The 24,269-nt window shown below is 36.6% G+C and overlaps 1 protein-coding gene across 6 annotated transcripts in view; it reads left to right on the top strand.

Annotated features, from left to right (window-relative positions):
* LOC100918706 (phospholipid-transporting ATPase FetA-like) overlaps positions 1-24,269 on the top strand; it is a 148,011-nt gene that overhangs the window by 109,494 nt on the left and 14,248 nt on the right. For all 6 annotated transcript variants that reach the window (XM_031945384.1, XM_031945382.1, XM_031945379.1 and 3 more), the window contains 4 exons: positions 12,088-12,276; positions 12,825-12,940; positions 14,536-14,700; positions 17,216-17,327. In XM_031945384.1, coding sequence (XP_031801244.1) covers positions 12,088-12,276; positions 12,825-12,940; positions 14,536-14,700; positions 17,216-17,327 — 582 coding nt within the window. The remainder of the gene's footprint in view (positions 1-12,087; positions 12,277-12,824; positions 12,941-14,535; positions 14,701-17,215; positions 17,328-24,269) is intronic.

The following is a 24,269-nucleotide window of genomic DNA, read 5'->3' as shown; positions in this document are numbered from 1 at the left end:
AATTAAAACTTTTTATTTTCAAAACATATGCATGGATAATTTTTCAACATTAATCCTTGCAAAACCTTGTGTTCCAATTGTCCCTCCCTTTCCCCTACCACCTCCCCTAGATGGCAAGTAATGTGTTAAACATGGTAGAAATATATGCTAAATCCAATATATGTATACATATTTATTTTTTATAGCTTTTTACTTACAAGATATATGCCTGGGTAATTTTTCAGCATTGACAATTGCAAAACCTTGTGTTTCAGTTTTTCTCCTTCTTCCCCCCACCACCTCCCCCAGATAGCTGGTTGACCAATTAACATTTCTAGTTTCTAGAAGCTAGTGTTTCTAGTACAATATTGAATAGTAATGGTGATAGGGGGCAACCTTGTTTCACTCCTGATGTTATTGGGAATGGTTCCAATTTATTCCCATTACATATGATGCTTACTAATGGTTTTAAATAGATGCTACTGACTATTTTAAGGAAAAGTCCATTTATTCCTATACTCTCAAGTGTTTTTTAATAGGAATGGATGTTGGGATTTTATCAAATGCTTTTTCTGCATCTATTGAGCTGATCATATGGTTTTTGTTAATTTGATTATTGACATAGTCAGTTATGCTAACAGTTGTCGTAATATTGAACCAGCCCTGCATTCCTGGTATAAATCCTACTTGGTCATGGCATACTTTCCTGGGGATGATTTTCTGTAATCTTTTTGTTAATATTTTATTTAAGATTTTAGCAATCCTGCAAACGGGTTGCAAAGAGCGGCCAAGTTGTGGAAGTGCCCTGGGAAGAGTTCTGCAGCAGAAGAGTTACTGCCCTGGGAAGAGAGGCTGTGCTATGGCAGTTCTGGGCAGACCCTCCCACCTCTGCTGTGCAAAAGTGTTACTGCCCTGGGCAAAAAACCCGTGCTGCAGAATGCAGTTGCACATGTGCTATGGTCTGTGCTGAGTCACTTCCAGTGCTGGGTGGGTGTATCCAGGTCTTGTTAAGCTCTGGGGTTTTGGGGTACACTCTACCTTTGGCGTTTGTGTAACTTCTCTGCTGATCTATTGCTTTGCAACCAAAGCAGAGCAGCCAACCGGTGGTAGAGTCTTCCCTGCAAAATCTCCACCAGTGGAGACCATCCCCACTCCCCAGTCTGCTCAGCCTGCTAGCCTTTGCATTCTCCTACCTGTGCTGGCCTCCTCCTGCCTGATCAACACAGAACTTTTCTGGCAATCTTCCAAATTATCTTCAGCTGGTAATTTGTTGTACTCACAGTATTTGTGGATTTTAGCAGTCCAGCACTAGTTCAGAGGCTGAATTTGGTAATTAGTAGTAAAGGTACAAGGGGAGCTTAGAATGAAGTGTGTGTCCTCTCCACTATCTTGGCTCTGCCCCACTTCTTGTATTATTTTGTATTATACGATTCTTTTTTTATCATAGCTTTCAGATAGTCCAGTTATTTTTATATTTTTTCTTTTTTAAATAACTTTTTATTTTTCAAAATGCATGCAAAGCTAGTTTTCAACATTCATCCTTGTAAACCTTATGTTTCAAATGTTTTTCCCTTCCTCCTCACCTACTCCTCCCCTAGATAACAAGTAATTCAATATAGGTTATGTCAAATTTTTTATCAAGTTTGAGTTTGGTTGATAGAAAGTCCTGGAAATCTGCAAGTTTATTGAATGTTCATTTTTCTCATTCAATATTCTAGATAATTTTACTGGATATAATATTTTTAGCTGCAGGCCTAGTTCTTTTGATAGTCAGTAGATAGGATTCCAGGATCTGCAGTCTTTTATTGTGGCTGTTAATAAGTCCTATACAATTCAAATTGTAGCTTCAGTGTATCTGAATTGTTTTTTTTTTTCTTCTTTCTTGCAAAATTTTCTTTTTGATGAGGGTTTTGAAATTTAGCAATAATATTCCTGTGTTTTCCATAAAGTGTCTCATTGAAGTGGTGATCAGTGAATTTTTCTATTTCTACTTTCTCCTCCTATTCTGTCACTCCAGGACATTTTTCTTGAATTATTTCTTGTATTATTGGGTCAAGGTTCTTTTTTTGGTCACAACTTTCCAGCAGTTCAATTATTCTTATATTTTCTCTTCTAGATCTGTTCTCCAGATCTGTTGTTTTTCTTATAACATGCTTCACACTCTGTTCTATTTTTTCATTCTTTTTGTTATTTTTTGGTCTCTCATAGCTCCGCTGGTTTTTCCTTGTCCAGTCATTTTCATCTTTGAGACTTTGTATCTCCTTTTCTAATTAACTTTTTTTTTTTACAGTCTTGTTTTTCTTGTATTTTTTTTAGTTTTTCTTCAGTGTCTCTCGTTTTATTTTTAAATTCTTTTTTGAGTTCTTTTAGAACTTTTCTCTGGGCAGGAAGCAATTTTATATTACTCTTTGGGGTAGAAGCTTTTTTTACTTCATTCCTCCTCTGAAAATGAATCCTGGTCTTCTCTGTTCCCACAGTAAGTTTCTGTGGTGGGGTTCTTTCTTTTTTACCAATTCATTATTTTTTTTAGATGAAAAGTATTAGCATAAACAACTCTAATTGTGAAGTTGGGGGGTTGGGATGGTGCCTCTAGCTTCACTTCAGTTCTCCCTTCTGACCTAGAACCCCAAATCAAGAGCTCCACCCTTCAGCAAGTGACTGCATCCAACAGTGTCTTTGCCACAGTGCCTTCACACTCATGGGTGTGCTGGTTCCTTCTTGCCCAGGGCTGCATCTCTGCAGCAGTGATGGGCCTGGCATTCCTAATCAGCCAAAGTTCCGTCTGAGTTCAGGAAGACAGAGAGACTCTGTCTCCACAAACTCCACAAACAGTCTGGGAGGTGAAAGTTTCTATGCTTCCTGTTGAGCTTCGTCTAACCCAGCCAGCCCCAGTACTACCCATCTGGTGTTTCTACAGAGCTAGCCTGAAATGTTTGCACTTCCCTCAGATTAATCCCTGACCCAGGGTCTTTCTTCAGATCTTCTTCCCATTATACCTGGAGGAATCCTATTCTGCCCCAAGTCTTCTTGATTTTTTTACCAGTCTGTGTTCACCCTGAGGTGCAAATCTGTTCTATTTGTGGGGAGAGATATGGAAAGCTTAAAATTTACCAACCTACTCTGCCATATTTCCAGAATCCTTCCCTTTAATATAGGTTAAACATGTGCAATTTTTCTAAACATATTTCCATATTTATCATGCTTCACAGGAAAAATCAGATCAAAAGAGAAAAAAATGAGAAAGAAAAAAACATGTTTTCTCTTTTTGACCTGTTCTCTAGATCAGTTTTCTCATGAAATTCTTTTCTATTTTTGCATTTTTATATTTTGTTTTATTATTTCTTGATCTTTTATAATTTCACAGGCTTCCCCTTGCCCAATTCTAATTTTCAGCAACTCGTTTTCGTCCTTAAAATTCTGTATCTCCTTTTCTGTTGGTTAACTTTTATAATCTTCTTGTTTTTCTTGGATTATCTCTTTATTTTAAGTTTTTCCCAAATCTCTCTTTGGGATTTTGATTTTTAATTTTATTTTTAAAGGTTTTTTTTTTTTTAGCTCTTTTATGAATTCTTTCAGAGCAGGTAACCATTTAATGTTACTCTTTGGGATAAGAAAGGCATTTTTAACTCCTCCTCTGAAAATAAGCCCCAGTCTTCCCTATTCCCATAGTAATTTTCCATGGTTATAATTCTTTCTCCTTTGCCTGATTACTTTTTTTTTTAATTTAGTGTTCCTTCAGTTTTTTCCTCTGGCTTGGAATACAAAACCAAAGTCCCCAAAGCCAGTAGCACCCCTCCCCACTCCTTTTGCCTTCCCAGGTGTGTGCTGGTTCCTTCTTGTCCCAGGGCCACTTGTCCACAGCACAGTGTAATTATCAGTAGAGATTCCTTCAATTTTCCTCTACTCAGACTCCTTACAGTATCTGTGGCTGGGACCAAGGCTACCACCAACCCAGCTAGCTAGAGGTCTGGCAGCTTGCTGTTTCAGTAGAACTAGCCTGTGGATATTTATAAGGCCTGTCTTCATAGGTCAAAACATAGGACTTCTCTGAGGAGCGGAGCCAGGGTGGCGGAGAAGGCACACGCGACTTTCTAAGCTCCTCTCATAACCAACTATTTTATCTAGCCTCAGAAATAGCTCTTCACTGCTTAAATTCATGAAGATAAGAAGCATACAACTTACCAGCTGAAGTCATTCTGGGAGATCGCCAGGAAAGGTTTGTCCTGAGGGGCCAGAAACAGACCAGCGCAGGCAGGGAGAGGCTAGCATCCTGAGCAGACCAGGGGCAGGGGTGATCTCTGTGGCTAGAGAAGTTATAGAGACCACTCTGCTATAGGCTAACTGCTCTGCCTTAATTACAAAGCAGTAAACTGGCAGAGAAATTAAAGCCTGGAACAGAGAGTACTCTAAAAAAAATGCCAGAACCTAACACTGGCTGTAGCTACTCAAACTAGTGACTCACGAGACTGAACCACAGCCCTGCAGCTACATCCTGCAGTTCGGGGCTTTTGTGGGGGCAGTTACAAACCTACACGGCAGGGGGGCACAGCCTGGGCAGCCTCTAACCTGCACAGTGGGGGGCTCGGCCTGGGGCAATAGGACTTCCCCAACAGTACTGTGTTTCCTGGAGCAGAGACACTTCTGGTCCCTGAAAATCCATTCACTGCTCAACTGCTAATACCCACAGCCTCAGGGCAGGATTTGACTTGGGATAGTGAAACTCTCACTGCTCAGCGTCTAGCCCCAGGGCAGTCATTATCTCACACAGCAGGGGTTCTTTGCAGGGCACTTTCCCAGCTCTGCCCTGCAGGCCTGAGTTACTTCCAGGTGGGGAACTCTTTCCCAGAGCACTCTAGTACCTTACTGCTTTTTGCAGCCAGCTAGCAGGACAGCTACCCCTCCATACATCTCTCACTGTTCTGCAGAGGAAGCTGGTAACCTCCTGGCCCTGAAGGCAGACCCTACAGGCTTTAACAAAATGAGTAAGAAAATCAAAAGGACAATTGATAGTTTCTACTCAGAAAGAGAACAGCTTTTCAACCCTGAAGAGACTAATAGCAGACAGTCTCCAGACAATTGTTGGTCCCCAATACAAAAGGCTCTCCTAGAAGAGACTATTAAAAACCTTAAAAGAGAACTAGAAGAAAAATGGGGAAAGGAAAGAGAAGCTATGCAAGAGTGTACAGAAAAGACATATAACTCATTAAAAGAAAAATTTGACAAAGTGGAAAAAGAAAACAACTCCCTGAAATGTGAACTGGAAAAGGTAAAAAACTCCCAAGATGTGCAGGGAAACAGAATTTGTGAATTGGAGAAAGAAAATAACTCACTAAAAAAAAAATTAGTGAAATGGAAAAAAATTCCATAGAGCAAAATGACTCATTTAAAAACTCAATCGGACAGATACAAAAAGAAGTAAAAAAAGCTAATTAAGAAAATAACACGCCAAAAATCAGAACTGAACAAATAGAAATGACTGACTCTTTGAGACAGGAAGAATCAGTCAAGCAAAACCAAAAAAATGAAAGATTGGAAAAAAAAAAAAGAAAAATATTTACTTGAAAAAACAATGGACCTGGAAAATAGATCAAGGAGAGAAAACCTAAAGATCATCGGACTACCCGAAAAATATGATGACAAAAAGAGCCTAGATACTATTTTACAGGAAATTATTAAAGAGAACTGCCCCAAAGTAATAGAACCAGAAGGTAAAATAGGCGACGGAAAGAATCCATCAAACACCTTCTGAAAAAGACCCTAAAATAAAGACTCCGAGGAATATTGTGGCCAAACTTTAGAATTTTCAGATTAAAGAAAAAATTCTACAAGCATCCAGGAAAAAACAGTTAAAATACCAAGGTGCCACAATAAGGGTGACACAAGATCTGGCTGCCTCAACATTAAAGGATCGAAGGGCCTGGAATTTGATATTCCGAAAGGCAAAAGAACTTGGAATGCAGCCAAGAATAAACTACCCAGCTAAGCTGAGCATTTTTTTCCATGGAAGAAGATGGACATTTAATGAAACAGAGCAATTCCATCTGTTTCTAAAGAAAAAACCAGACTTAAACAAAAAATTTGATCTCCAACAACAGGACTCAAGACAAGTAGAAAAAGGTAAAAGGAACTCTTGAGAACTGTATTTCTGTTGTGGATATACATAAAAATCACATGTATAATTTGATTTTACTGATATAGCATAAAAAAGGGAAGTAGAAATGGAAAGGGGATAGTGTCAGAAAAGGGGGAAAGGGAAGATAAAAAGAGGGAAACTTCATGCGTCGATGAGGCAAAGGAAACCTATCATATCTGAGGGAACTTAGAGAGGGGGAGGAACATTGTGCGAATCTTACTCTCATCAGAGTTGGCTCAAAAAGGAAATAATTAACACATTTGTTTTACAGAGAATCTTCTCTCACTTCATTAAAAAGTGGGAGAGGAAAAGTGAAAAGGAAAAAGAGTAATAAGGGAAGGGTACAAGAAAGGGGAAGGGATTCAAAGGGAGGAAGGAGGGATACTAAAGAGGGAGAGCTGGGTGACTCAAGTGGGACCAATAAGTTTAATACTAAGGAAGTGGGGAAGGAGGGCAAGAAAAAGAAAAGCATAATCTGGGGATATTAGGATGGCAGGAAATACAGATTTAGTAATTCTAACCGTAAATGTGAATGGGATGAACTCCCCCATAAAGAGGAGGCAGATAGCAGACTGGATCAAAAGTCAGAACCCTACAATATGTTGTTTACAAGAAACACATTTAAAACGGGGAGATACATACAGAGTAAAGGTAAAAGGCTGGAGCAGAATCTATTATGCTTCGGGTGAAGTCAAAAAAGCAGGGGTAGCCATCCTTATCTCAGATCAAGCAAAAGCAAAAATTGATCTAATTAAAAGAGATAAGGAAGGAAACTATATCTTGCTAAAAGGTACTATAGACAATGAAGCAATATCAGTATTAAACATATATGCACCAAGTGGTATAGCATCTAACTTCCTAAAGGAGAAGTTAAGAGAGTTACGAGAAGAAATAGACAACAAAACTATAATAGCGGGAGACCTCAATCTTGCACTCTCAGATTTAAATAAATCAAATCACAAAACAAATAAGAAAGAAATTAAAGAGGTAAATAGGATATTAGAAAAATTAGGTATGTTGGATCTTTGGAGAAAATTGAATGGAGATAGAAGGGAATATACTTTCTTCTCAGCAGTTCATGGAACCTATTCAAAAATTGACCATATATTAGGACATAAAGACCTCAAAATTAAATGCAGGAAGGCAGAAATAGTAAATGCTTTCTTTTCAGATCACAATGCAATAAAAACTACATTCAACAAAATTGGAAACTAAATAATCTCATCTTAAAGAATGATTGGGTGAAACAGCAAATGATAGACACAATTAATAACTTCACTGAAGATAATGACAATGATGAGACATCATACCAAAATTTGTGGGATGCAGCCAAAGCGGTAATAAGAGGGAATTTTATATCCTTAGAGGCTTACTTGAATAAAACAGAGAAAGAAAAGATTAATGAATTGGGCTTGCAACTAAAAAAACTAAAAAAAGACCAAATTAAAAACCCCCAATCAAATACTAAATTGGAAATTCTAAAATTAAAAGGAGAAATTAAAAATATTGAAAGTAAAAAAACTATTGAACTAATTAATAAAACTAAGAGTTGGTTCTATGAAAAAGCCAATAAAATAGATAAGCCTTTGGTAAATCTGATTAGAAAAAGGAGGGAGGAAAATGAAATTAGTAGTCTTAAAAATGAAAAGGGAGAACTTTCCACCAATGAAGAGGAAATTAGAGAAATAATAAGGAGTTATTTTGCTCAACTTTATGCCAATAAATTTGATAACCTAAGTGAAATGGATGACTACCTCCAAAAATATAGACTTCCCAGACTAACAGAGGAGGAAGTAAATTGCTTGAATAGTCCCATTTCAGAAAAAGAAATAGAACAGGCAATTAAACAACTCCCTAAGAAAAAATCCCCAGGACCAGATGGATTTACATGTGAATTTTACCAAACATTTAAAGAACAATTGGCCCCAATGCTATATAAATTATTTGATAAAATAGGGAATGAAGGAGTCCTACCAAATTCCTTCTATGACACAGACATGGTACTGATACCTAAACCAGGTAGGCTGAAAACAGAGAAAGAAAACTATAGACCAATCTCCCTAATGAATATTGATGCTAAAATCTTAAATAAAATATTAGCAAAAAGACTACAGAAAATCATCCCCAGCATAATTCACCATGATCAAGTAGGATTTATACCAGGAACGCAGGGCTGGTTCAATATTAGGAAAACTATCAATATAATTGGCCATATTAATAACCAAACTAACAAAAGCCATATGATCATCTCAATAGATGCAGAAAAAGCATTTGATAAAATCCAACATCCATTCCTATTAAAAACACTTGAGAGTATAGGAATAAATGGACTTTTCCTTAAAATAATCAGCAGCATCTATTTAAAACCATCAGTAAGCATCATATGTAATGGAGACAAACTGCAACCATTCCCAATAAGATCTGGAGTGAAACAAGGTTGCCCACTATCACCGTTACTATTTAATATTGTATTAGAAATGCTAGCTATGGCAATAAGAGCTGAGAAAGATATTAAAGGAATAAGAATAGGCAATGAGGAAACCAAATTATCAGTCTTTGCCGATGACATGATGGTATACTTAGAGAACCCCAGAGATTCTGCTAAAAAGTTATTAGAAATAATCCACAACTTTAGCAAAGTTGCTGGTTATAAAATAAACCCACATAAGTCATCAGCATTCTTATATATCACTAACAAAATCCAACAGTCAGAGTTACAAAGAGAAATTCCATTTAAAGTAACTACTGATAATATAAAATATTTAGGAATCTATCTGCCAAGGGAAAATCAGAAACTTTATGAGCAAAATTACAGACCACTTTTCACACAAATTAAGTCTGATCTAACCAATTGGAAAAATATTAAATGCTCTTGGATAGGGCGAGCAAATATAATAAAGATGACAATATTACCTAAACTAATCTATTTATTTAGCGCTATACCAATCAGACTCCCAAAAAACTATTTTAATGACCTAGAAAAAATAACAACAAAGTTCATATGGAAAAACAAAAGGTCAAGAATTTCAAGGGAATTAATGAAAAAAAAAATCAAATGAAGGTGGCCTAGCTGTACCAGATCTAAAATTATATTATAAGGCAGCGGTTACTAAAACTATCTGGTATTGGCTAAGAAATAGACTAGTTGATCAATCGAATAGGTTAGGTTCAAAGGACAAAACAGCCAATAACTTTAATTATCTAGTGTTTGACAAATCCAAAGACCCCAGTTTTTGGGATAAGAATGCATTATTTGACAAAAATTGCTGGGAAAATTGGAAATTAGTATGGCAGAAACTAGGCATTGACCCACACTTAAAGTGACCAAGATAAGGTCAAAATGGGTTCATGATCTAGGCATAAAGAATGAGATCATAAATAAATTGGAAGCACATAGGATAGTTTACCTCTCAGACCTGTGGAAGGGGAAGGTCTTTATGACCAAAGCAGAACTAGAGATCATTACTGATCACAAAATAGAAAATTTCGATTATACCAAACTGAAAAGTTTTTGTACAAACAAAACTAATGCAGGCAAGATTAGAAGGGAAACAATAAACTGGGAAAACATTTTTACAGTCAAAGGTTCTGATAAAGGACTCATTTCCAAAATATATAGAGAATTAACTCTAATTTATAAGAAATCAAGCCATTCTCCACTTGATAAATGGTCAAAGGATATGAACAGACAATTTTCAGATGATGAAATTAAAACTATTACTACTCATATGAAAAGAGTGTTCCAAATCACTATTGATCAGAGAAATGCAAATTAAGACAACTCTGAGATACCACTATACACCGGTCAGATTGGCCAGAATGACAGGGAAAGATAATGCAGAATGTTGGAGTGGATATGGGAAAACAGGGACACTGATACATTGTTGGTGGAATTGTGAATAAATACAGCCATTCTGGAGAGCAATTTGGAACTATGCCCAAAAAGTTATCAAACTGTGAATACCCTTTGATCCAGCAGTGTCTCTACTGGGCTTATACCCCCAAAGAGATACTAAAAAAGGGAAAGGGACCTGTATGTGCCAAAATGTTTGTGACAGTCCTGTTTGTAGTGGCCAGAAGCTGGAAAATGAATGAATGCCCATCAATTGGAGAATGGTTGAGTAAATTGTGGTATATGAATGTTATGGAATATTATTGTTCTGTAAGAAATGACCAGCAGGACAAATATAGACAGGATTGGCGAGACTTAAATGAACTGATGCTGAGCGAAATGAGCAGAACCAGGAAATCATTATATACCTCACCAAAGATACTGTATGAGGATGTATTCTGATGGAAGTGGATTTCTTCAACAAAGACAAGATCTAACTTAGTTTCAATTGATCAAGGATGGACAGAAGCAGCTACACCCAAAGAAAGAACACTAGGAAATGAATGTAAACTGCTTGCATTTTTGTTCTTCTTCCCAGGTTATTTATTCCTTCTAAATCCAGTTCTCCCTGAACAACAAGAAAACTGTTCGGTTCTGCACACATATATTGTATCCAAGATCTACTGTAATCTATTTAACATGTATAGGATTGCTTGCCATCCTGGGGAGAGGGTGGAGGGAGGGAGGGGAAAAATTGGAACAGAAGTGAGTACAAGGGACAATGTTGTAAAAAATTACCCTGGCATTGGTTCTGTCAATAAAAAGTTATTTAATAAAATAATAATAATAATAAAAACAGGACTTCTCATCAAAGATAAAGTTAGAAATGACTGAGAGGTAAGCAAATCTTTGGGCAACTCTACACTAGGAAACACCTATTCTCATATAACTGTTTCACATTCTCATCCCCTTCTTCTTTGAGTCAGGACCAGCTACTTCATTGTACCTTCTGGCTGTCCAATAACCATCAAAAATGTCTCTTTCAGAGTCTCCTTCAGAGCTCGATGTTTTCTTTAGATTCTGTGTCTTTCCCTTCCCTATCAAATCATTGTTGAACTTGGTCCTTCCTGCAAAAATTTGACTGTGCTATTTATTGGTGAACCAGTTGTTGCTACTATGGACTGTGAAGGAAGATCCATTAATTTCTATCTAGAACAGCAGAAAAGCATGTATACAGTATAAGAATCAGCACAGGGACCCTACCATTTGCTTGTTGTTTGTGTTAGTCTACTCTTAGCATGCAGTGGTTATTTCAGAGCTTATAATTCTAGGTCCATATTCAAAGAGCAAGTCATTGCAGAATTAACTGACTCAAGGGATTCTTCCCCTGCAACATTTGGCAATTCTGTCCTTCACATGGCATAATGGGAATAGCACTGAATTTAGAATTGGAAGATATGAATTTGAATCTTGTTTCTGGATTTTGCTAGCTATGTATTAACAATTGGTACATTATTAAATCTTTCTTCATCTGTGAAAAAAAACTTTGATTACATGATGTATCTAACATCACATTTTCTCTGTTAGGAAAGCATTTTATAAATTTTAAAGTTCTGTATAAATATAAGTTAATATGGTTGTGAATCATGTTTTCTGTTCTGGACTGAAACAGCTGCCAACACATCAAATCAAAATTATGTCTTCTGTGTATTCCAGAGTCCATTTCTCAGTCTTTATCAGTTTATGTATTTGAGACAAGAAGGAATCAGAGCTTAGGATAATCATGTCATTGGTGGGTAGATAATCTGGAATTCAAGTTGCGTCTGTATCCTATATTCTGAGAGATTTGCTGATCAGTTACATGGCTTTATGATCACATTTTGTTAATCCAGCCTGTCCTTACTGTGACTTGAGTGAATAAGCTGCACTATACTTAGGAAAGTAGTAGCTCAAGTAGCCTTAATTTCTTGGTGGTGATAGAGATTAGGAATGTAGGAGTGAAAAAGACTCATAACTGAGGTGCATCCTCATTCTTCAAAACTAACTGTGTTCCTTAAGAACTCATGCAAAGCATCACTTCAGCCTAAGTATGCCTCCAGTGTTCATCCTTAATGCTTCTAGCTCTCTCCTTTTTTCTCTCTAGGAGAACTCGTATATCAGGCACAGTCTCCTGATGAAGAAGCTCTTGTCACTGCTGCCAGAAATTTTGGCTTTGTGTTTCACTCTCGAACATCTGAAACAATCACTGTAATAGAAATGGGGGTCACAAAAGTCTATAAACTCCTAGCTATTCTGGACTTCAACAATGTACGAAAACGGATGTCTGTGATTGGTAGGCGCCCTGGTCCCTCTTATCATATATATTCTGTGGGTCTGTCTTTGTCCCCCTGTCTCCCACACATTCTTCAAAGGTGCCCCCACTCCTTGGTACTCCAAATAGCAATAGTAGCCTTGTTAATCTCAGACCCAAGATATCCATTAAATCCAACTTTTCAGGCTTTTCACAAAGCAGAAAAAAAGGCAAATGCACATCTCCTGGGAGCTTAGGAGTAGCTCTCTACTTTCTACTCAGTAAACTCAAACATCACTCTAGATTTTGGGATTGATGGCTTGGAACTAAGACTTGTCATGCTTTCTTGAGTCTTTTGAAGGACAAGATTCCTTGGTACCATTAAGAAATCCACTTTTCCCCTTGTGTTGGCTGTACTCCTCAGGTATCCACCTGGGGCAGAAACTTCCTCACCACCTCACAAGCTCCATGTCAGGGAGTCTGGCACTAGATCTTACAGCCAGAAGCCTTCCCCCTCTTCCTTTCCAGAAGGGTGATACCTTTGCACACTAGAACCAGATCATGATGGCCCTTGTTTTACTTGTTCTTAGTACAGACACCCAAAGGTAAGGTGATTTTGTTCTGCAAGGGAGCTGACACCATCATCTGGGAATTGCTCCACTCAACCTGCAGATTCCTTCAGGATGTGACCATGGAACACTTGGATGTGAGTATACCTGTATGGATCATGATGTATTTAACATAGCATTTCTCTGTGAGAGAGTCCATGCATATTTGTACAGATGTGTATTTTGGGGAATTGGTGAGCCTATGTCCATGCACATATGTATACTTATGTATAGTTATATAAGTATATATATATATATATATATATATATATATGTGTGTGTGTGTGTGTGTGTGTGTGTGACTGTGGGTATGATGTATATCTCTGTTAACATGTATCTGAAGATGAGTATATTTTGCAGCTCTGTGTATGTTTGTGTTTATTATTTTATATGTCTGTATCTGCATAGCCAAACATATATCTGTCTCTGTATTATGGAAGTGAGGAAGACCAAACAATCTGAGCTATTCCAGCTTTGAGTTTTGTGAAAAGAATGGTGAGCACAAGTCAATTCAGCAAATATTTAAGTGTTGTTTGAAGAATATAACAGAAAGCAGTGTGGGGGTGTAGAAAGATGAATAAGCTCTGGTTACTGCCCTCAAGGAGTTTATAACCTATTAGAAGAATAGCATAGCATATTCATATATGTGTATGTGTGTGTATATACACATATATGTGTGTATGAGAGAGACAGAAGCACTGGGATAAAATGTGGAGTGAGGAAAATGTCCACAGTACAGAAAGAGAATAGTTTCTGAAGGTATGTATACCCTAGACAGATTTGCTATGTTTGCTTCCCACCAAGAAGTTAGGGACTCAGCCTCAAAGGGAATTTTACTATCAATTTCCTATCTTTTCACAGAGGCTGTCCTACTATACTTTTGCTTTGGACACACACACACACACACACACACACACACACACACACACACCATCATTCTGGTCAGTGATACAAGGAAGTATCAGTACTTCTCTCAGTTGGTGCGAAACAAGGACATGAGTCTCTCATATGTGTATAGATGAGGATGTGTATATATCCCTATCTTCAAGGGATCATTCTTCCTCCCTCTTTTCTATACTTTCCCTTAGGATGCCTATTTATGACCTAACTACCCTGCAAGGCTACCTCTGGAGTTCACTTTAATCTGATTTTACCTTTGGGAAGGTAGGAAACACTGATTTTCTGGAGTCTGTCCCTCCTCACAATAGCCTTGGCATCATGAATCCAAATATGGGATGGCTTATGAGGGGAAAAGTTGGAAATATTTAAGGGACAGCCAAACCTTTAGGCAGCTCCAGCTCTGGTAAATATCTCCTCTCATATAACTACTTCACTTTCTCCATGAAGGACCCAGCTGCTACTTTTTACCCTCTTAACTGCCTATAACTCCCAAAGATACCCTACCATGTCTCTTCTAGATTCTCTCCCTTTCCCTTCTCTATCAATTCATTATTGAATTCTTCCTTTGCTTATAGAAATAGAACAGTGAGCCACTTATTTCTATTTCTATAACATCTTCCTGAGAGGTTGGTGAGGAAGATTAAAATCCTCAGGCTGCCCAATACAGGATTCTATTCTTCAAGCATGCAATAGTTATTCCTTCCAGCTGGTGGAACATCCTGGCCCTTGATCATTCCTGTACAGAGGACTTAGTTCTGTCCTGACCTTCTCTGGGAACACATATGTCTTCCAGGAATTTGCCGGGGATGGCTTGCGTACCCTTGCTGTGGCCTTCCGAGAACTGGATGAAGAAACATTCCAAAGGTGGAGCCGAAAACACTATGAAGCCAGCATTTCCCTTGAAGATCGGGAGGAAAAGTTAGGACTAGTCTATGAAGAAATTGAAAAAGACATGATGGTTAGTCCAAGGGAGCAGGAACTGAACTTCTCCTGGGAAAAAAGGCTCATGGGTCAAGAGGACCATGGCTATACTCTTTCTAGTTCATGTAACAGGAATAGAAAAATAATAAGAGAAGGGGTCACTACTTATGTGATAGATACATGATAAATCTTTACGTAATAAAACTTTTTTTAAAAAAGGCCTTTGAAGAGAATGTAGTTTGGTTCCAAGACAGTGACTGAACTCTTCAGTGTATACTCACCATCCTTAACTCCTAGTTGTCTCATGCATTCAGTTTTCTCAGCTGTAAAATTAAGGGCTTGATTCACCAAGATCTCTTTTAGCTCTAACACCTTGATTATATGATTTCTTGACAAAGCCATTATAACAAAAAGTTCTGGAAAAATATCAGAAAAGTACCATCCCCTAAATCTAAATGAATTCAGAATTTCCTAAATAATTGAAATCCTCAGGTGATCTAAAAACATAGTCACTTTAATTTTGAGCTTTACTTCTTTTCCCTGCTTCTCCCACTACTCTGCCTCAGTTCTTTTTCTAATTAAAGGAGAGATGGGAGGAGATATAGGAATTTATATAATCTACCAATAAAAGACATAAAGATCCATGCTATCTTTTTACTAGAATATAAAAGCAAATGAGTATCAAACAGGAATATTTAGAGTAAAGATTAAATTCCAAAGGTAACACATCTTTCTAGAGGATCAGTTCTTTTGGGGTATATGTCTATATTACACATTGCCTGCCCTTCTGAGGCCATACCAGAAGGATCATCTGCTCAACCCTTATGATTTTTATTTTATTTTATTTTATTTTTTTATTTAATAGCCTTTTATTTACAGGATATATACATGGGTAACTTTACAGCATTAACAATTGCCAAACCTCTTGTTCCAATTTTTCACCTCTTACCCCCCCCACCCCCTCCCCTAAATGGCAGGATGACCAGTAGATGTTAAATATATTAAAATATAACTTAGATACACAATAAGTATACATGACCAAAACATTATTTTGCTGTACAAAAAGAATCAGACTCTGAATTATTGTACAATTAGCTTGTGAAGGAAATCAAAAATGCATGTGTGCATAAATATAGGGATTGGGAATTTAATGTAATGGTTTTTAGTCATCTCCCAGAGTTATTTTTCTGGGCATAGCTAGTTCAGTTCATTACTGCTCCATTAGAAATGATTTGTCAACCCTTATGATTAATCCTCATAGGAGGCTTATCCAAGCCTTTATCCAAGACTTATGCTAGGCCCTGAACAGGTGATACATAGCCATTAGAAAACATAGGCCATATCAATATCTAGTTGGAGAAAAACATAAAAATGTCTTTAAATCTCATGAAACAATAAATAAGTATATAATAACAAATACTTAAACTGAGACTAGCAGGACCTAAAGGAAAAAGGACTGATTTAGGTAAAGATAGATCTTATTCTCATTGGAAAAGAAAGCTCAGGGAACATTGCTTTTATAGACTGAGAAAGATGGATATTTGGAGTAAACATAACAATAGGGGATATTTACATAGCACATAGAATACATTATTTCATTTGGTCTTCATAATCACTCAGTGAGTGAGGTGGTACAAATATCTCCAGGCTAAGAGAAGGTTAACAACTTGGTCAACATCCCACAACTAGTAAATAGCAGAATCAGAACTTGAATCAGGTCTTTTGAGTACAAGTCTAGTGCTCATTCTATTTATACCATAATTTGTATGATAAAACTGGATGTGTATTGAAATGGATGTTTTGAGAAATAGATGTTTAAGAAGACACATTGTATATTAAGAAGCAGATGGTATGTGTTAAACAAATCATTCTGAGAAATAGGCATAAGCATGGCATTGTTGAAAAGCAAAAATTTGGAATTCAAAATCTTACCAAGAGGAATGCTGAAAACTATTTTTATATGTAATTGGAGGAAAAATAAAATACTATTAAGTAGAAAAAAACAAAGGATAGATTTAGAACAAATTTAAACATTTAGAACAAATATAAAATGTATAAAATACCTAGGAATCCACCTACCAAGGCATATTTGAAACATAAAAATAAATTTATTTTTTTCAAGAATGATTTAAATAAATGGAAGAATATTTACTGTTCCTTGTTGGAGTGTGCTAATAGATATAGCACTTATATTACCAAAAAAGAAAGAAACACAAAGCTGATCAAATGAATTAATATTTTAACATGCTTAGCACAATGCCTAGCATATAATATATACTATATAAATGCTAGCTATTATTATTAAGCAAGTTTTTGAGAAGTGATACATGTAGGTTACTGAACTGAATTTTGCACAACTGGACAATTCTCAGAATACAATTTAAACCAAGTTGACTAGGGTAGAGTCCAAAGGATGGAGACAAACTGGTTTAAAACTTTTAAACAGATTGCTCCATGGGAGTTGGTGTTCAATAAGAACTCTTATTTGACCTCAGCAAAACAAAAGACTAAAGTAGCCTAGAATGAATTCAGATCTGCTTTTTTATTTCCAGCTTTTAGGGGCCACAGCCATTGAAGATAAGTTACAAGATGGAGTGCCTGAGACAATAACCATTCTGAGCAAAGCAAATATTAACTTGTGGGTTTTGACTGGAGACAAGCAAGGTAAAGACAGCCTACAGACTAAAGCATTCTCTCCCTTCCCATCCCTCTCCAATCCCCAAAACATCAATTCACTTTCAAATTACTCCTTCCTTACTGTACATGTAGGTTATCGACCTGAATTTTCCACAACTGGACAATTCTCAGAATACAGTTTAAACCAAGATGACCAGGGTAGAGAGATGCACCTCAGCTGTAAACTCCACTATCCCTGGCAAGGTGAAATATAAGGCCCAGTCTGATTTAGGAAACAAGATTTATACTCAGGAAATAGAAAATGAAATTGTAGTCTCAAGGCCGAGGTTCTGCATTTCTACCTGTCTGCTAAAGAGTTTTAACCCAATATTTTACTCTCACCTCAAAGCCAAAATGTGCAAGATCAGATTATTATCTTTATCAACACACCCTACCTCTTTCCCAATTTGGCATCCTTCACAGCTACCTCATTTTTCTCTTCCATCTCCCTTCTTATAATCATCCAGTCTTAAAAATCTGATATCTTTGACTCTTCCTTCTCTTTAAACTCCCCCAATTCACTTACCAAGTCCTATCAATTTTTCCTTTAAAATGTCTAACATCTGTACCCTTCCTTTCCATTCCCATTATCACTACTCTGATCACAATCCTCATCACATACTTTTTGTGGATCACATAACTTTTTGGATTATTAACACTCTGATAAGTTATGAGGCTGTCTTAACTGATTTTTAAGACTAATGGTTTACTCTTCCCAAAGCAGAATTTACTATTGAAAAAAAATAGATTCCACTCTGCATTTCTGGTTCAGTGAAGTCATTGTTCTTTATTGGTTATAATTGAAAGAGGAGACACAATTTAAAGGGTTTAGAGGAAAGGTAGGAATTTATGGACAAAAGGGCTTCAAAGGAAATCAGGCTGGGAGGATGGGAAGTGCTCAAGGATTAAATGCTGAAGACAGAGATGGGAGACCATTCCAGTGACCAGGAAACATGGAATTTGTCCAAAGATACCAATATGGATGTATAAGGAATTCACCAAACTACTTAGATTTTCAAAATAAATATATAGAAGATGGGATCAAGGCCAGAGAACAGAGTAGAAATAGAGGAGTGTGCACAGTCCTATAAAAATATCAGGAATACTTTAGCTCAGAAACCTGGTAAGGGCTAATGACAACAAAAGGTCGGGTTTTTGTTTTGCTTTATTGGGAGAAAAAGTAAGATCAGAGAAAGGCTATAAAGCCTTTATTAACTGGCAAGAGAGAGAAGACAATGCTGCTCAATTTTTATTTTGTTTCTATTTTCTTTGCAAAGGAGGATGATCTTTACACTGGAAATGACTGAACAAAAATAACTAACAGGGAGCTAATACCCAAGATAAGTGTCGAAAAAAATAAAATGCTGTACTCTTGTGTTTTAAGTACAAGTCTACCAGAAAGAATTTTTATTCAATTTAACTTAATTATAAATCTAAGCCATTCTCAACTTAGAGAAATGAACAAACTGGCATTGTCCCTGTACCACTCCTCCCTGCCCTCATGCCCTCATACATGTCTACCCCAAGATGATTTGAAATAACATTTATATATTTGAAATAACATTTATATGAATCTTAAACAAGAAAAAGACAAAATGTGTTAAAATACAATTTGGGGTAAACATTCCAGAACAATGGCTACTACTTAATTCCTATCTGGACCACTCTTCTATAAGATTGCTAATATCTCCTCTCAATGATCAATATGGCAGGCTTTTCTAACTAAAGGAATAGAGCATTTTCCTTGGGTTGGTTATAGGCTCTTTAGAGAAGTGATCACCTTTAATCCATTTTAAAGGAAAGCTTTAGTTTTTATTGTACCCACTTCTCTAAAGGGAAACATTTGTAAAGGGCTAAGAGAAATCTAGAGAAAATATTATTTCTTAATATTTTCAGTTGAAATAAAAATGATGTTTTAACATGCTTACACAGTAAATAGGGAAATAATAAGAGAGCACCTAGCTACCTTTGATGAATTCAATTATATCTAATGATGGGTATGATGGGTGGAAATCTAAAATAACCGAGGAAACAAAAGCTTCAGCTTCTGAATATGTCAGTTTATTAAGCAATGCATGTCACTTGCATAACAAATTGGAATCAGGCCTTCCTTAGCTTGGCACTGGACTCCAAATACTGTAAAAAAATATATTATTATGCATTAAAAGAAAACAATGATCAAAATAAAAGCAAGAATATAAATTAGGTAATCTGATTTCTAATTTGAGGAAAGATTGGGAGGAAAAGAGCAAATTGGTGTAATTCCCTGAAATCAGAGAAAAAAGGTGTCCTATTCCCCTAATCAATCAAAAGAAGAACAGTCATTGATTGAAAAGTATGGACCAATTTTCAGATGAGAAATATAGCCTGCTTGAGATGTCCTAGTATCAGTGTTTGTTTGGATCTGACTAAGTTTCTTGTCAGTATAACCTAAGTCCTTAGTTAAAGCAAGAGATCAGCTTCTTAGCTATACAGGATAAGTTCAATCAATGCAATAAAGTTTTCTCGCAAGACAGAAATTGGACTAGATACATAACTAAACACAAAAGGTACTGAACTTGATCCAGGATTGAGTCACAAGATGGAGTCTGTGGTGAACTCAGTTCCCACTGAGAGTTGCCATATATGAATACTGAACTATTATCAATAATATATGAAATATGGAAAACAGGAATAGTATCACAAGATTTAGGAGGGCAAATATTTCAATTTTCATAAAAGGAAAAATATTAGTGTCTACAGACTTTAAACCAGTAAACTTAATTTTGACTTAAAAGATTCTAGAATGTATCACTAAAGAGAGATGACTAGTGAATAGCTAGATAGTATTTTTAAAATCCAGAATTGATTTTTTTTCACATTATTACTAATGTAGTAGATAAGTAGAATGCCACGAATAGTTTACCTAGATTTTAGCAAAGTTTGTTTTAATAAAGTATTTCATGCTGTTGTTGTGGAGATGAACTAGATTCAGAACTTAGTTGGATAACTAGAATCAAAGAGTAATTATCTAATTAATGGTTCAATATCAACCTAAGAATAGATTCCCTAGTCTGTGCTATTTAGGATTTTTATTAGTGGCTTTGTAATGCATATTTGATGTGCTCATCAGATTTGCAGGTGACACAAATCTGGTAAGGAGAGCTAACACACTGGATGACAGTCAGGATCCCAAAGAATCTTGACAGGCTATACCATTAGGCTGAATATAAAAAGATCTAATTCAGTAGGAATAAGTATAAAATTTTGCACTTAAATACAAAAACATCAGTTTCACAGATACATGATGGGAGAGGTAGCAGTTCTCCCAAAAAAAAAAAAAAAAGATGTAGGAGTCTTAGTGGGCCGAAAGTTCAATATCCAGTAGTGTGAGATGACAGACAAAAAAGCTAATGTAGTCTTGGACTGTATTAAAAGGAGCATAGCTTCCAGGCAGAATGAAGTGATCCTTTCTCTAATATTTTCATGCACATGCTGGATGACCACTCATTATGTATGTTATAGGAGGGATTCCCTTCAAGGATGGTTTTGACTAGGTTGCCAGGACAGATCCTGTAACTTCCCCCCTCAGTCAATCAGAAATGAAGACCATTATTTGTCCCTTTCAACTTTCTAATCCTCTGATACTGTGCAATATTCAGAGAGACATGGTCTTCATGTCATGAAGGAGCAATTTCACTTTGCTGATCAAGGCAGGGCATTTTTAAATAATATTAAGGAAAAAAAATCAAATAACCATGGCACAAAATTAGGTGGGAGAATGAGGAACAAAATTAAGAGATAGGTGAGTGTATATAGTACTGGAAGAGTCAGGGAAGCTTAGGAGCCCAGTGGAATTTTTAGAATATTCTGAAAAAGGTAAAATGTATAAAAAGGTATATATCCTTTGACCCACCAATACCATGTTAGATCTGTTTCCCAAGGTGTCCAAGGGGAAAAAAATACATGTATTCTAAAATATTTATAGCAGCTCTCTTTGTGATGGCAAAGAAGTGGAAATTGAGGGGATGTCTATCAGTTGGGAAATGGCTAAAAAAGTTATGGTATATGATTGTGATGGAATACTATTGTGCTATATAAAAATGATAACCTGACTGATTTTGGAAAAACTGGAAAGACTTGCATGAAATAATGAAGATTCAAATGAGCAGAACTAAGAGAATGTTGTATACAGTAACAAGTAATATTATTCAAAGAACAAGAGTGAATGACTAAGTTATTCTATTATAAATACTCAAACAATTGCAGTGGATCTCCAAAGAAAGAAATGATAAATAGGAGTATGTATAGTATGATTTTACATACGTATATATGTTTTATATTGTGTGTATGAGAGAGACAGACAGACAGACAGACAGAGGGATACAGAGAGAGGGGGGAAAAGAAGGCGAGAGAAAGAGAGGAAGAGGGAGGGAGAGAGATGGTATGAGGTGGGTAGGGAGTGAGGGAGGATTCAAAACTTAAGATGTAACAAAAGATACATTTAATTTAAAGATAGAAAAAGACAAAATGCTAAATTTATCAACAAAGACAAATGGATGATAAATTTTCATTGTTCTGCTTGGATACAATGTACTTTCTAACTGGAATGCATTTCCTTATAGTTTTTTCAAGTTAGCAATGCCTGTTCTTCCCACAACCTTAGCAGGAATGCCATTCTCTTTAGAATAACAATAAAAATAAGGCAGGGTCGGGCTCCACACTTCCTCATGTCACTTGTATCCTGTGTATTTTAACACCTTCATGTGGAGTTGGGTTTTTTAATGTGAATGTGTGATTTCATTGGCATATAGAATGCTGTAGAACAATCCCTCTATGGATTTAATTGAACAATTTATCTTTAATTTTTGTAGTATTTGTAATACTACAGAGAAACTGAGGCAAGATAGAGATTAAAGAGTCTTTAATAATTTATTTAAAAGGGAGAGATTTACTGGGACCAAATGGATCCATGGTTAGGTCCCAGGGCTGAATGAGACTATCATCTCCAAGAATCTAGCAAACAATGTGAGTTCTCAATGACATATATACACGTGGCTCAAACTCAGGGGGTAGAGCGAGGCAGGGGCAAAATCAGGGTGCTGAGAGTGGGAACAGGACTCTGACAGGGAGGGGTAAGCCTCTCGAAATGGGGGGAGGCATCTTGATAAGATGGTATCTGATATTCTGATAGTTTGGGATGGGGAGAGGCATTCTGATGTTCTAAAACATAAGACCTTTTATCCTTATCAAATATTCTGATAAAGAGGAAGGGGAGGTTTTGCAGGACAATTATAAACTGATGCAAAACATTTAGAGAAACTGAGTCAGGACTGGGTCAGGATAATTAGGGAAACTGAGTCAGAATAATAAAAGAGAACTGTGGCATAACATTTCACACTCTCTCTTCTGAATATTCAAATCATTGAATTACCTTCCTCCAGAAGGTCTTAGCACCATAATTTTGACTAATCCTATGTAAAGCAAATAAACCAAACTAAAACTAGAAACATGCAAGGACTTATGGCAAGGACCAGTCTCTCCCTGATAACGCTAGAATTATTAGCATCAAACAGCATTCCTCATTTAGGGAGACACACAGGCCTCCCTGTTCAGGTCCTCTGCAGTTGGGGAACATCTCAGCCAGAGAATCCATTTTGAGATGGACAGTTCACTATGAGTTAAGTCTATGGCCATTTGTGCATAATTCAGCCTCTGCTGAGTAGCAGTGCTCAAGACAGTCCTGCTGCCCATCCTAAGAGGGCACCCCAAGTCTGTCAGGGACTCCAAAAGGGAAAAAATGGGGCCTGGAGTAACTCCACCTGTCCCCTCTTAATAGAACAGGAACTGCTACTAGGAAACAGATTTCTAAGCAAATTATGTACTTAGACCAAAGCAGGCAACCCCAAACTATTAGAGTCCTGATATCAAGATGCTGAAATACTAATTAAGGGACTGGGGAAACAGGAGTGGAGAAACAGATCAGAGAGACTGCCAATCCCAGGACAGGTGTCTAATTTCTGGTTGTTTCTAAAAAATAATCGCCCAAAAACCTGAGTCTGCCAGCGCAATTCTAGCAGAATAAGGGATTTCAAAGTTAAAACATAATTTCCAACTCAGTATGAACTAATGAGAAAAAAGGCAGGGCACAAATGCCTAAGAAAAATACATCTGTTTTCCCAATTTCCTGACCAGTTTCAACCAGTTTCTCCATTTTTGTTCATGGAAAGGAATTATCAAATGACCATTCCACATATAAATCCCAAGAGTGAATCACAATTCCTATACATAACAGACTAGGACAGTAAGTTTCCTAAAAATCCCTCAAACATATAGCAATAGTTAAACATTTTTAACAAATCCCAGTTTTAACAAATCTTAAACAGTTAAAATTTTAACAATAATTCAACCACTTTCCCACTCCCCAATATCAGTCCAAATTACATTAGGAGCAATGATGTTCTCAAAAACTGTTGTCTGCTGAGGAGACGCTCAGTCCAGAGAGGGGAGAGCATGGCCATGCTTCCTGCTACCAAAACTTCAGATGGGCCGATCCTTGTCTCAGAAGCAAGTCAATACCTGTAATCTGACCAAAATCTAGAACAAAAAAACACAAATCTAACAAGTAAAGGTTAAAGCAAACTGATACAAAATGTGAAGAGGCCAGTATGAATTGACCAGCAGCTTCTCACTGTGCTAACTGTCCTCTCTTATTTAGAAACCTTTAAAAACCTGAATATCCACAAACACAAATATTCAGTAACAGATAAATGATCAGACTAAATACTTATTTGCCCGAGTATTCAGGATATAATGATTACATATAATCAGGTTGGAAACAGCAAGGTATAACATAACCATATTGGAAATAGCAAGGTATAACATAATTGAATTGCATTAACAGTTTCTATTGACTGTTGCTCTGATCATAGAAATTATTTACAGGAGGAA

This window comes from Sarcophilus harrisii, chromosome 1, assembly GCF_902635505.1.
Source record: "Sarcophilus harrisii chromosome 1, mSarHar1.11, whole genome shotgun sequence".
Taxonomy (NCBI): domain Eukaryota; kingdom Metazoa; phylum Chordata; class Mammalia; order Dasyuromorphia; family Dasyuridae; genus Sarcophilus; species Sarcophilus harrisii.
The sequence above is the reverse complement of the archived record's forward strand: the minus strand, read 5'-3'. Positions and strand labels throughout refer to the sequence as shown.